This window comes from Armigeres subalbatus, chromosome 1 (genome assembly GCF_024139115.2).
Source record: "Armigeres subalbatus isolate Guangzhou_Male chromosome 1, GZ_Asu_2, whole genome shotgun sequence".
In the NCBI taxonomy this organism is placed as follows: Eukaryota; Metazoa; Arthropoda; class Insecta; order Diptera; family Culicidae; genus Armigeres; species Armigeres subalbatus.
Genome location: NC_085139.1, coordinates 62982861 through 62995995, shown reverse-complemented (window position 1 = coordinate 62995995; position 13135 = coordinate 62982861). Strand labels below are relative to the sequence as shown.

The 13135-nt window shown below is 42.2% G+C and overlaps 1 protein-coding gene across 2 annotated transcripts in view; it reads right to left on the bottom strand.

Annotated features, from left to right (window-relative positions):
• LOC134226200 (dual specificity protein phosphatase 10) overlaps window positions 1–12397 on the bottom strand; it is a 78593-nt gene extending 66196 nt beyond the window's left edge. Inside the window, exons 1-2 of one of the 2 annotated variants that reach the window (XM_062706817.1) lie at window positions 11346–12397; window positions 5146–5256 (exon numbers count right to left, since the gene is read on the bottom strand). In XM_062706817.1, coding sequence (XP_062562801.1) covers window positions 5146–5256; window positions 11346–11403 — 169 coding nt within the window. In that variant the 5' untranslated portion in view covers window positions 11404–12397. Of the gene's footprint in view, window positions 1–5145; window positions 5257–10642; window positions 10843–11345 lie in introns of those variants that run through there. The other variant, XM_062706821.1, reaches the window with a different exon arrangement.
• Between the last annotated feature and the right edge of the window lie 738 nt (window positions 12398–13135).

The window sequence follows — 13135 nt, the reverse complement described above, 5'->3', positions numbered from 1 at the left end:
TTTCCCGATTTTGAACCAATATCAGGCTGTGGGGAATAAAGTGAGTCTGAAAAATGCATTTGCATTTGTTGGTTACATTGATGGATAAGTGGAACGTATTTCTTATTTCATGATAAAAATAATGAAATAATAAACTAAAATATTTAAAAATGACGTTAATAGAAAAACTGATAACGAATTTGAAATTCAATCGTAGTTGGCATTTGAAATGTCAGCATACTAAGAAGCTAATGAGAAGAAGAAATTTGAATTTCAATCTCAGTAGGCTGACAGGAATTCTAGATGATTCGAACGGTGAAAATAAACGATCATTCAGTGTTATAGTTTTTTGGGGAGGCGTGAACATGTGAATTGATTCTTCGGTGTTCCGCGCTTGTTTTCGTTGGTAAAGGGCAAATCGGAAGACGGATTTGCTGTAGCTTACGACAATGACTTGTAGTCGTTGCTCCCTACAAGAGTAAGAAAAAGTCAGCAGTAGAAGAAAAAGCTGAATGAAGGCAAAAAATATGAAGTAAGCCTCCGACGTTGAAAAATATGGCAAAAAAAATGATAAGCTATGATTGGTGAAGGAGTAAAAAAAGGTAAACCCCAGACGAGATATGGCAAAAAAATAGTGGTAAAGCATCAGTCTGGAAAAAATGGCATAAAATAATGGTAAGCCATGCTATATAAAAGGCAAAAAAAATAATGAGTAAGCCTAAGTTGCGAAAAGAAGAGAACGGCAAAAAAAGATAAGCCATGATATGCTAAGGGCATATAGAAAGAGAGAGAACATGAGGAAAATAATATGGCAAAAAAATTAAGAAAAGTCCATAAAAAAAATACATCGGATTTGGATTGGATATAGATTTGATTTGGATTGGATTTGGGTGGATTTGGATTGGATTGGTTGGATTGGTTGGATTGGATTCGGATTGGTTTGGGATTGGATTTGGATTGGATTTGGTTTGGTTCGTTTTTGGATTGGTTTGGATTGGATTTGGATTGGTTTGGATTGGTTTGGATTGGTTTGATTGGTTTGGATTGGTTTGGATTGGTTTTCATTGGTTTGGATTGGTTTAGATTGGTTTGGATTGGTTTGGATTGGTTTGGGTTGGTTTGGATTGAGTTTGGATTGGTTTAGAGTTGGTTTGGATTGGTTGGATTGGATTTGGATTGGTTTGGATTGGTTTGGATTGGTTTGGATTGGTTTGGATTGGTTTTTTGATTGTGGATTTTGATTGGTTTGGATTGGTTGGATTGGTTGGTTTGGATTTGGATGGATTTGGTTGATTGGATTGGTTGGAATGGTTTGGTTGGTTTGGATTGGATTTTGATTGGTTTGGATTGGTTTGGATTGGTTTGGATTGGATTTGGATTAGATTCTCCGGTTGGTTTGGTTATGGTTGGAATGGATTCGGTTGGTTTGGATTGGTTTGGATTGGTTTGGATTGGTTTGGTTTGGTTTGACCGATTGGATTGGTTTGGTTGGTTTGGATTGGTTTGACCGACTTGGTTGATGGTTGGTTTGGATTGGTTTGGATTGGATTGGATTGGATTGGTTTGGATTTGGTTTGGATTTGGTTGGATTTGGGTTTGGATTGGTTTGGATTGGATTTGGATTGGTTTGGATTGGTTTGGGATTGGATTTGGATTCTGGTTTGGATTGGTTTGGGATTGGTTTGGTTTGGTTTGGTTTGGATTAGGATCTGGATTGGATTGGTTTGACGGATTGTATTTGGATTGGTTTGGATTGGTTTGGATTGACGTTTTGATTGGATTTCCGTTTGGGATTTTGATTGGATTTCGGTTTGTATAGAATGTGGATTGGTTGTGCATAATGTGGATTGGATTTGGGATTGGGTTTAGTTTGTATGGGATTTTGATTGGATTGGTTGTGTAGAATGTGGATTGGATTTTGGGTTGGATTGGTTTGGCTAATGGTTTAGTAAATCAATAGTTTTAAAACAGAGTTATCTGAGGCAATTTAAGGACAGCGTCAATAACTTCAGGAGCCACTGGATAATAAATTCTGGCCTGTTGATTGATGTTTAAACAACTGCTTAAGTACTTGAAGCCAAAGAATTCAATTAAATTCATGTTTTCGCATTAACAGCTCCAAAAAAGAATTCCTTTAACCGAAAAAAGAAAGAGTAGAGACGGTGAATAAAGTGAATCTGAGAAATGACGGTAAAACACCATGTTGTTGGTTACATTGATGAATGGTAGGACGTATTTCTTATTTCATGATAAAAATAATGAAATAATAAACTAAAAATATTTAAAAATGACGTTAATAGAAAAAAATGATAACGAATTTGAAATTCAATCGTAGTTGGCATTTGAGCGTAAGCATACTAAAGAAGCTAATGAGAAGAAATTTGAATTTCAATCTCAAGTGAGCGACAAGAATTCTAGATGATTCGAACGTTGGAAAAGGTAAACGATCATTCAGTAAGTTATGTTTTGAGGCGGTGAACATGCGAAGTATTCTTTTTTCGGTGTTCACCGTTTGTGAGTTCGTTGGTAAAAAGGCAAATCGGAAAGATGGATTTATTATAGCTACGACACAGGCCAATTCTTTCGGCCTGTTTACACGTGCAGTACTTTTTCAGTTTTTATTTTGGATTTTTCAAATAGTTAGACTTAAAAAAAAATTCTTGGGAATGTCGACTTTGAAGAAGTCAAAGAATCAACTTAGACACAATAAAACGAGATAAAAAATGTCGGCGGCAACTGGTTGAACAAACAAAATTCTTCAGTATTGGGGATAGCTCCGACGACAATCTCTAGTGACCAACTGAACAACTTGAGGGTGAGATTATTCTTACGTTGTCAATTTCATAAACCATTACAATTTGTTTTGATTGCCTACTTGCCGCTCTGCGAGTCGTCTGGCAGTGTTCAGCTGTGCACATATGAAGGTCTCCAACTTGAATCTGTTACAGTGCCTTTCGTAATAGGGTAACTGTACTAGTTTTGACCATGTTCCTAATTTGGCCAGTTTCTCGCGTAGCTCCAAAAATCGATAGTTTTTAGAAAATATGCATTTTTTACGGTTGGCCAAATTAGGCACTAAGGTGGCCAAAACTGGTACCTTTCCCTATTGGAACTTTCTATTTTTCAATCGATTCTTTCACTTATTTATGGTCAAATGCCTGCCCCGAAGAATCAATATTTTTGACACACCTGTCTACTTTTAATATGTTAAACAAACAAAATGTGCCAAATTGCTGCGCCTCATAATTTATATTATGGTTTTTTTGGGCAGTTGGGCATCAATAAAGTGAAGGTATCGATTGAATCAATAATTTTTTGTACATGGCGAATCATATATAATTTTTTTCAAGCAAAAAAGCGGGTCCGCTCAAATGTCAAAATCCATCGGGTTTCGTGGCGATGATTTTGGTTAAATTTTGTTCCAAGTGGAACGTGTGTCTGTCTGTGACCTCACCCTTAAGAAGGAATGCTTTCGAATTACAAAGTTTTGATTGGTGAGCAATATTTATCATAATAACTACATTATCATTTCGATATTCAAATTTGAACATTTGTAAAATGAAATTTGCAGATGCAGTAGAGTGCAGTGTGATCGTTGTCACTGCCATTTCTGTTCTGGCCAGTGAATTCAAATATAGTAATGACATTTTAGGTTCTAAAATAGTTCCACAACCGAACCGAATGATTGGTGTGTTTGCGACGAACAGCATTCGTATTTGCCCATTAGCGTGCTGATTGCTTTACGTAATCAATGGGTAACGTGCCATTGTTAGTATTACATTTTGCTGTCAAACGTGCGCAGACTCCCACGCTGACTGGATGAAAGCAGGGCAATTACTGCCGGTATCACTTAGTACATATATGGTGAATTTATTGCTTGGCAGTGATAACTATCCTCTTCCGAGGAGTTATCGTGCCGCAGACCAGGCTCACATGAGCTGATGTTTTTCTGTGTTTTTGCCATGATTGCACATAAAAACGGGCAGAGTTTTGCAACGCATATGCTATATTGCAACGCTTACTCAGTGCGCGTAACTGGATTGCTTATTGTTACTTTTGTGTAAATGGTTTTTTTTTGCTGAATGAAACACAATCCAATCCCGCTCTTCTCCATTGAACGATCGCATCGCATCGTGCATGCAGGACTGACCGAAGCGAACAAAAAGCCGTCAATGTGGGGAAAAACAATGAAATTTCATAATGAATAACCATGAATGAAAGTGCGGTCGTCGGTGTCGGTGCTGCTCAGGCTAGTTCTCAGCCACGTTCTAGCAATTACATTATTGTCACCACATGCGCGAACCGATGAGGAGACATTTGCAATGCAGAACGCACCGAGGTTTGTATAATTTTGCCAAAGTTGAATATAGACTTTTACATCTGTAAAACGCTTTGACGAGGATAAACTAAGTAGGCGAAACGAATCGTAACACACGTTTCACCAGTGTAGTACTAGACTGCACATTTGTTCGACAATCATAACATTCTGGGTGAACGAAATTGATTGTAAAAGCGAATGCGTTGACGGCGACGACGGGCGTAATATTAATGAGCGAGCATATCGCAGTAGTCCGCGGACGCAGAACGACCACGCATCTGTCTTCGTTCTTAAGTCAGTCGCATGGTTGTACTTCGATATCATATTCATTTCCTGTGTTTGTTTGAAGTAATTTGGAGAATCATAATCGTCATGGGGAAACAGGATAGAACTGATTGGTTGATTTTGTCCCGCGGCATTCTATTTATGTTTATGCGTGGGGATGTCAACAATCAAACAATGCTGTTAATCTTGATTTGACCACTAAGAGATCTTTGCTTACCGAATTCCGGCTTGCTTTGATTATTCACAGTTGGAGGTTCTACATAGCTTCCTCGTAGTTCAAGTCAAGCTTCCCTCGTCAACCGTCATTTGAACATCCCAAGCCGGTTAGGACGGGCGAGTTTAAGCGGCAACGAAAAATTGTACGGTAGCGATTGAATGAACTGAAATTGCTGACTTCCTCATTCTTGCCCGACTCCACTGGTTGACCAACAATACCGAAACGAAGAACGGCCGAACCGTTTTGCCATGTAGTTAATTGAATTAATGAACGCTCATGGACGAAACGGGAGCACTCTCCGAGCCGTGGTTCTGGCCGAATAATGATGAGAAAGATCTCTACTTACCATAGGAAACGGCCGGGCTGGAACAGCTGCGTGCAAGCGGGATTCTGGTCCCCGGCGTGATCGATGAATCATCGCAGGTATCTTTGTGCCGTTTGTGCGGATTGTGGATTGCTGCGAAGGAAGATGGACAGAAAGGTTGAAAAGATTAGAATAACAAAAGCCATTTTGTTTTATAAATATCGACGCCGATGAAATGCGGCGAATGAGAACTCTTTCTACGGTGGGTGAATAGAGGCGGGCGCGACCGATTTGGGCATTGAATGGAGTCAATTTTTGCGCGAGACATTTATCCTGAAAGCGAGAATTTTACACGACTGAGGTAGGGACCCTCAATATTTTTAAAGATTTTTCAAATAACGTAAGTTCATCACGTAGAGGACCTTCGTGGGATATCCAGCTGTACATTTGGTAGACAGAAGTTGTATTCTGACATAATCGATTTCCTTGCTAGACATGATGGTTGAACAACGCTTGCCACCTAATTTTAAAATCGGCTAATGCAATAAGATAAATAACATGACATGAGTAGTGAGCCTATGGCGACAGTGGTTCAAACCCCCCAAACCTCATTTCCTTACAGCAGGTCTTTGTTTACTTTTTGCTCGAACCTGCTGATGGCGGCGATCATGATGATGCTAAATCAAGTTGATAAAAACTGAACTCTGTTGTCTCTCCTTGATCGGCTGACGCGACACACCTGAAGAACGTGTATAGTTAAGTCCGACGGTGGTTCAGGTGGCGGTGCTGCCACCGAGCCGAGAGTGGAATTCAGCGCGGTGGTGCAGTTGCTCCGTGGGCTCCGCAGCGGAAAACTTGTTTTGCTACATGCTGCCATCGGGTCCCAGTGGTTGTGAAGAAATCCAAACCACCAGCCCCAGCAGTCAGCACAAACTTGGAAAGGTCGTACTTCTTTTTTCTCTTTACTGAGTGGTGTTCCGTACTGTGGCTGGTGAACGGCTGAAGTTGATTAACTCCTTCAACATTTGGCTTTGCCGGCACTGTGTCTTCATCTGTGGCAAAATGGCAGAGGCGATCATGACGTAGCCAGATGAGGACGCAGAGCAAATCGGATTGGCAATTTTGCCTGCTGTATACCTCAGCCTAGGCGTGCGCACCTTGCAATCGAGTTGTTAGCTCTGCGGGATGCTGGAAGCCTTATTGACCCGAAAAAGAAAATGGCTGCCACTTGTAATTGAGGTGGACCGTTGGATTCCTGATGCTTTGCACAGGTGAGTTATGTGCAGTCCACCGCTATGGCCATTAATTTTCTAACAACAAGAAGTGTTTACGCTTTGAACGTCAACAGAAAAATGAATGGCTGGATGCACAACCCAAGGCATCAAAAGAACCGAGGCTCTGAATCTCAAAATAGTAGCTCCGCAAATGTTACAAAAACAGACATTGTTTACAGCATGTCCACGGTGCAAATTTACGACCTACGCGGCTTTGAGTGAGTCATTTGGTCGGCTGAAATCGCAATATGCGAGATGTGTTCTTCGTCAGCTAGCAGAAATTAATGTTTTATGACTTCATTTCAACTCTCATCGTTTGGCCAATCGAGCGTAAATCAGCGTGATTTATGTGTGCGAACGCTCGTAGAAGAATCCGGGAAATGGCCAACCGGCGATACACACAAGCATGCCATTTAGGCTGCGCGTGCGTTAATTTCTCTCCGTGTCTCTGCCATGTCTGCTTAGCATCATTTCCAGAAATTCTACAACCAGCAAGACGCAAGCAATCGATATACCGTCCGAGCTGGTATGTTTCCCTTCACTCGCGAGGCCGCTCTCGTCAGTAGTGGCTCCGAGAAACATGCGAAGGAATATAAAACATAAAGAGCTTTACACGCAACTCGGCAAGGCCGTCTCCGTCCAGCAGGTTCGCTCCACTGACTCCGTCTTTGAGCCGGCAGCGCAATACACCGCTAGCGTCGTCCTTCGTCGCTTGCCACCGCTGCACCCGTTCGTCCGCAGCCTACTACAATTAAAAATAAACTTCATATAAACATTCATACTCTCTTTTCGCTACCTTGGCAACCTCGCCGCCACAGCGGAGAGCCCCCCCCCCCACCAATGCACGGTCGATCGCATCGTCCGCTTGCGGTCTGCGCGGCCAGCGATGCTGGCTGATGACTCAGATGTTTATAGGAGATTCAATTTAAAAATAATACATCCCTTTCGGATTAACCGTACGTCTTGGTCGGTCGATCTTCTTTCTTCTCGCTCGTAGACGGACGGGCGGACTTAGTCGAGCATTGGCAGACCCCCGGGTTTCGCGTTGCTCGCCTTTACAGCGTTCGTCTTTTTCTTTTGCCAAAGATTGGACAAAACGTGGCGGAAAGTCGCGCAGGAGGCGTATGACGATGAATTATTTTCGTTTTCTTTCCTGCTTCGAGGTTTCTTCTGTTGTATGTTGCTATCCATCTCATCTTCGTTCGTGGTTGCGTGGTTGCTCGCCGCGACTGCTGTTGTTGGCTTTTCTATAGTTTCACGAGCATATTTTGAAATACATTCGCTCTGTTTGCGCTGCGCTATATAGTTTATTTGATTCAACCATGGTGCAGAGCACCACGCTGTCAGATCTATGACTCATCCAACGTTGAAATGCAGGCTCTTGGCCAGGGCGAAATGCAGAAGGGAGCCCCCCGGTCGGGGAACTCCCGGGTGTCTACGCTACGTAGGCATGCGGATGAGTACGAAAATGGAAAGATGTTAATGGCCGAAACTTCCGCACCTCAAGTCAGATCCAGAAATGTGCGCAAAGCAATCATGCTGTGACTGTGACGTTTTGGTGCACAGCGCAGTGACACGCTACATTTGTGGCACAGGTTCCATCTGAAGTTTCTTAGAAGGTTGCATTAGTCCAACGTTGGAACTGTTTACAATGGTTCTCTTACTAGCGAAGCAGTAAAGCTTTCTCGAAGAAAACGGTCTGGTCTGTGGTTACGGTCGTGGTTATGAAACCGAATACAATACAATAACAAAAGCTGAAATGTTTATTCTTCTTGAACTGAAAAAGTTGACAGTGATTGTTGCAAAAAGCGTTGTTTTGGCTACATCTCGAAATAATTTATATCAAACTATTGTGACAATTTCCTTAATTGGATCACTGAATCGTTTAGCTGTCAAATGATGTAATGTTAGCCTAGGATGTAACGTTGGCTCATCACGCAAATGAATCAATAATTCAGCGATAATACATCGTTTTGTAGAGATATATTTATCACTGGTTCTTTAAAAAAGTGTATCAATCATATTTTAGTCGGAACAGGGCCGGATTTAGCCGGAAGGGGCCCCAGACCGACAGTTTGTGGGGGCCCCAAAATGTACAAAAAAGGTTTGTTTTGGCACAAAAGATTTGTGGAAGCCCGGGGCCACGTCCTTCTTTCGGACTCCCCATAAATCCAGCCCTGGGTCTGAGCCATATACCCTATGTAAATTTTGAATGATAAACGAGCAAAACTGATCGTTTTTGATGCCAGAAAAATATAACGTGATATAATTTTGATGTCGATTTTGTTATTCTCCCTTAAATTAATATGAACTCACTGTTCAAATTCAACATCATGAATGCTAACCAGAAAGCTGACCACTAGCTTTACAATGATCGCTTCCTATTCGAATGTTTTTGTAGCCCAGACGGCACCGAGCGGGCGCGCATTCATCATCGACGAGCGATGCAGAAAATTCCCGGTTTTCTCGTTTATAGCTGCACCGCAGTCAGCAGTGGTGTGGTGGCGGCTGCTTCTGAAACTTACGATTCCCGGAATCTGCCGACCACTGGATTATGTTGAACTGAAGTCATCCGACGGATGAATCACTGCCACTGCTGCTGTTATAGTTGCTTGAGGCACAGTTCAGTGACTGATGCACGATTCACGGGAAACATTATGAGCTATGGTGAGCGAACTGTTTACGACTCGCACTATTCCAGGGACGACATTAGCGTGCGGCAGATCTTCGCTGCTGGCAAGCAATATTTGCTGTGTGGAATGGATCGCTGTTTGCCGAACAGTGACATGACGGTAACGACAATGACCACAGCGAAGCTTCAGGTGGTGATGTCACTTGCTTGCGGCCAGTAAATATTGTGGGCAATGGTCGCAGGGAATGTGTTGGAATTACTACGACTTGCTGCGCGGCGGAGCGCTGTTCCAGGAATCGGCAGTAATTATGCATATATTCAGCTTGTACAACAGGATGTATATCGTTTGGCGCGATAAGAATGTCAACACTGTCGTACGAAAAAATGTAGGTTTTGGATTCGCCGAAATATGTTTATAGGATGCGTCTCATTTAACGAATTAAAATCAAATTAAATGAACGAAAAACACTTTAAAGAGTAACAGCTCGCAAATAAAAAAATCACCCGGTCGTAAGACTCGCAGGTGCTTTCCAATGAAAACAATAACATTTTTTGACAACTGTTAAAAACAATTCGTTGGCTGTCAAAGTAATCTTTCTTTGTGAGTCGCTTTTAAACATTTTGAATTTAATAAATATATTCATTTCATATAATTTGAAATAAAATGCAATTTTCGTTTATATTGGCTTATTTTATTATATTGATTGCAAACAAAACAAAATCAGCAGGATGACAACATTATTTTTGTTATTAATAATATCTGTAAAATAATAATTAAAACAATATTTCAATGTAGCTTAAGTGGCAGCACATTCCCCTTCCGGTGGTTGAAAAATTTCTATACGAAAGAGTCGTGATTTGATCTATCGTTAGCCTTCATCGAACTGTTATTGCAAACATCAAACATCAGCCAATTAGTTGTTGAGAAAACATATGTTGGAAAATCTCTCTTATTTATTTTGTTAAGCACCAGCGATGCAATCTCGCTGTTGGTGTGTTGGAAGATTTGATGATTGCTACTCTTAATTTATTTAGAATGCACTTACGCTGCGTCTCACTTTTCCGAATTAAAATCACATCAAACTTAAAATTGACAGCTCGAAAATAAAAAAATCATTCGGCCATAAGAATCACAGAAGCTTTGCAAGATCAATCAGACATCTGTCAAAAACAAAGCAAAATCTGTCAAAAGTAAACTTACTCTATAAGCAGAGTGGTTTGGAAATTATTGAAATGTTACTTTCGAGTTTGATTTGAGAAATGAAATGAGACAGACTCTTGGACCTCCAGTCTATTCCCGAATCAAAAGCAAATTTAACTTATAAGTGACAGTTAAATTATTTTAAAATAACCCTGCTTTGCCTATTTCTGATAGACATCGAATAGTTTTTGAAAGAAGTTGCGTTGGACAGCACCAGCGATTCTCATTCGTCGGAATTTCGTTTGAATTTTCGAAATGTCACTTTTATGTATCTTTTGGTTTTAAAACGTCAAATAGACCTTTATGAGACTGACGTTTGCAGAACATCGATCCGACGTCAAAGTCGTAAACCTGACACCCAATCGACGCATTTTTCGTCCTATGGGTGCAAACCGTTACATCAGCGATGCTTTGACTTATTGCTCGACCTACCAAAAGCCATGATAGCAGGCAACCACGACGATGATGTTGATGATCGGGGGGCGACTTCCGCTAAGGAAGCTTCTTTCGGCTCGACGTTTTGTCGTCTGGAGAGATGTACACACGGCACGGCACCACAGGTTGTTCGAGCCCGAAGGAGAACGCGTAGGCGCTACGGCAGATCGCGCGCTGCTAGCGGGTAGCAATGGCGCGGCGGCGGCGGCGGCGACGGACACTTGTCGTTGGTATTTTGGTCGGAGCGAGACTAATTTCCCGCCGCCCGTGCGGATGCTTTGGGAGACACTCGGTCGCTGTTCAGCTCTCGATCAAGGCTCCGCTCCGAGAAGCACTCGACGCGCGAAGCGGGGTGCCGCGAAAGGTAAAGGGATTTACGTCGTGCTCGAATGAGATTCTAATTTTAAAATGCATTATAAATCCGTCCTGAAAGGAGTGCGACCGAAGGTGTGGGTGGGAGACTCGTTGCCTCGTGAACGCGGGGCTGAAGGGTTTCGACCAATGACCAATAGCGCGAAAGAAGACAGCTCATTGCGGAGGTATGTGAACTAGTTTCGATGCCCACCTCGTTGTTGTTACGCTCGGTTTCAGACTCGAGAGGATCAAAAATAGAACAGTCGGAGGTGTGATGTACGGCTTCTCAGCCGTCCATGGTGCGTGCGTGGTCTGCGTTGATTGCGGAGGATTTTGGGGTACTTACTAAGCTTGGCAGGCAGGAGCCGTAGACCTAGGCAGGTCGATTCACGCTTTATTCTCATCTTGGTTGTGGACGTTGTTACAGCTCCGGTTGTCACCGACGATGCAGGTTTGTTGGCGGAGCTCGAAGCGACTGCCCGTGACGTCGACTGATTGGTGATAATTTTGACAAAGCTTGCACTTCTGACAGCTACGGTTGATGTCACTTTTAATAGTAGGCTTTGACAGATGATTCAAGCGAATCACTATTTTGTTTGCGCGATCGTTGTTCGTGTTCTTGTATACAACTGCTTTATTTAGGTATGATCTCACCTACGATCTTCGTGTTTTACCCTTCTCTTCTACTCGATATCTTGTTTTTCTCGATCACTGTTTCCCTCACTCTTGGCAGTTGTAATTAAAATATTGTAATGCACACGGATCGAGCTAATACACATGAATCACTTATACTTGCTCGACATTATGCAAGAGATTTACTACAAAACTGTCAGACGATTAGGTATAATTTATTTTCTTTGAGTTTAGCTTCTTGCGTAGACACCACACTCGATACTTTCTCACTTGTACTGTGCAGTATCAACTTATTCGCACTTGTTACACTCTATATTAACTCGACTGATATCTTTGTACAGCCTTTTTACGTTGAATTCGTTAAAATACGGCACTATATTTGTGTGTGTAGAAGTGTTGGTCACCGAAGTAAAAGCACTTAATTTCACTTTGTATCACTTGTTCCTGGTTTGTTATGACGTTACTGCTAGATCCTTGTTTCAGGAGTTATCCGCATCATCTGGTTCTGAAAGGCGCGTCCGATTTGACTTTTGTAGATCGACCTGTCAAGCGAGGATCATTAATCAAAGGAACCGGATGCGAGTGATATACGCGCGAACTGGCCGTGGTATGTAGAATAACTGACGTAACCTGCGTTGACGAAGCACGGGTCACTACAAAACAACTGGAACTTGGTGGAGATATCCCTGAAGGACCGCGGAAGGATGCGAACCTTCGTTTATTGATACCAGTGAACGGAGTTACACGCGCGTGTTTCTTAACCGACCACAGAAATACGAATGATGATTAGTGACGGCCGACTGTGGGGTCGGGTTGCTCACCAGTAACCACATTCCTTCCTCTGTGCTGCACAAACACAAAGCAGCTCTGATCGAATGGTACCAATACTGCCACACAGAAGTGGAGTGACGTCACACGGAAATGAGTCGCTCTGCTACCAGTTTGTCGAAAGGTGCTTTATTCAGTATGAATAAGTTGCACGTGTCCAGATTCCTCAAGTATGGGAGCTTTTCAGTGGTGAAGCAGCTGGAGTGATTGCAGGCTTTACCCCTGTCACGGTTCTGGGTTTGCATCCATTTAAAACAATCGGAATGACAGTGCGATGTGGGGCCAGATTACTCAACTGTAATGAGGAGAAAACATAAGTGTTTCCTCAGGTGAGGCTGATTTACTTCGGAGTATATGCCATTCGGCACGATACTTTGTCCATCGTCTAACATACGGTCTTGTCTTGTACACAACCCTTCTGATTTTTTTCTTACAAACAGAACTTTCCTGTGGTCGAAAACGCCGTTTTTCACCTTCACACCCGTTTTGTTGTTTCCTCCGGGCTTCTCTTTCTTTGTCAGACACCTATTTTGAGAGTCAAGGAGAAAAAAAAACAAAGCAATCTGCCAAACATTGATTTATCAAGATTTGCAAACCTTGGTGAAAGAAGAGCGAATCCACCCTTCGAATCCATTGGTCAAGTAAATCCACACAATATTCATTAAATCAAAACAT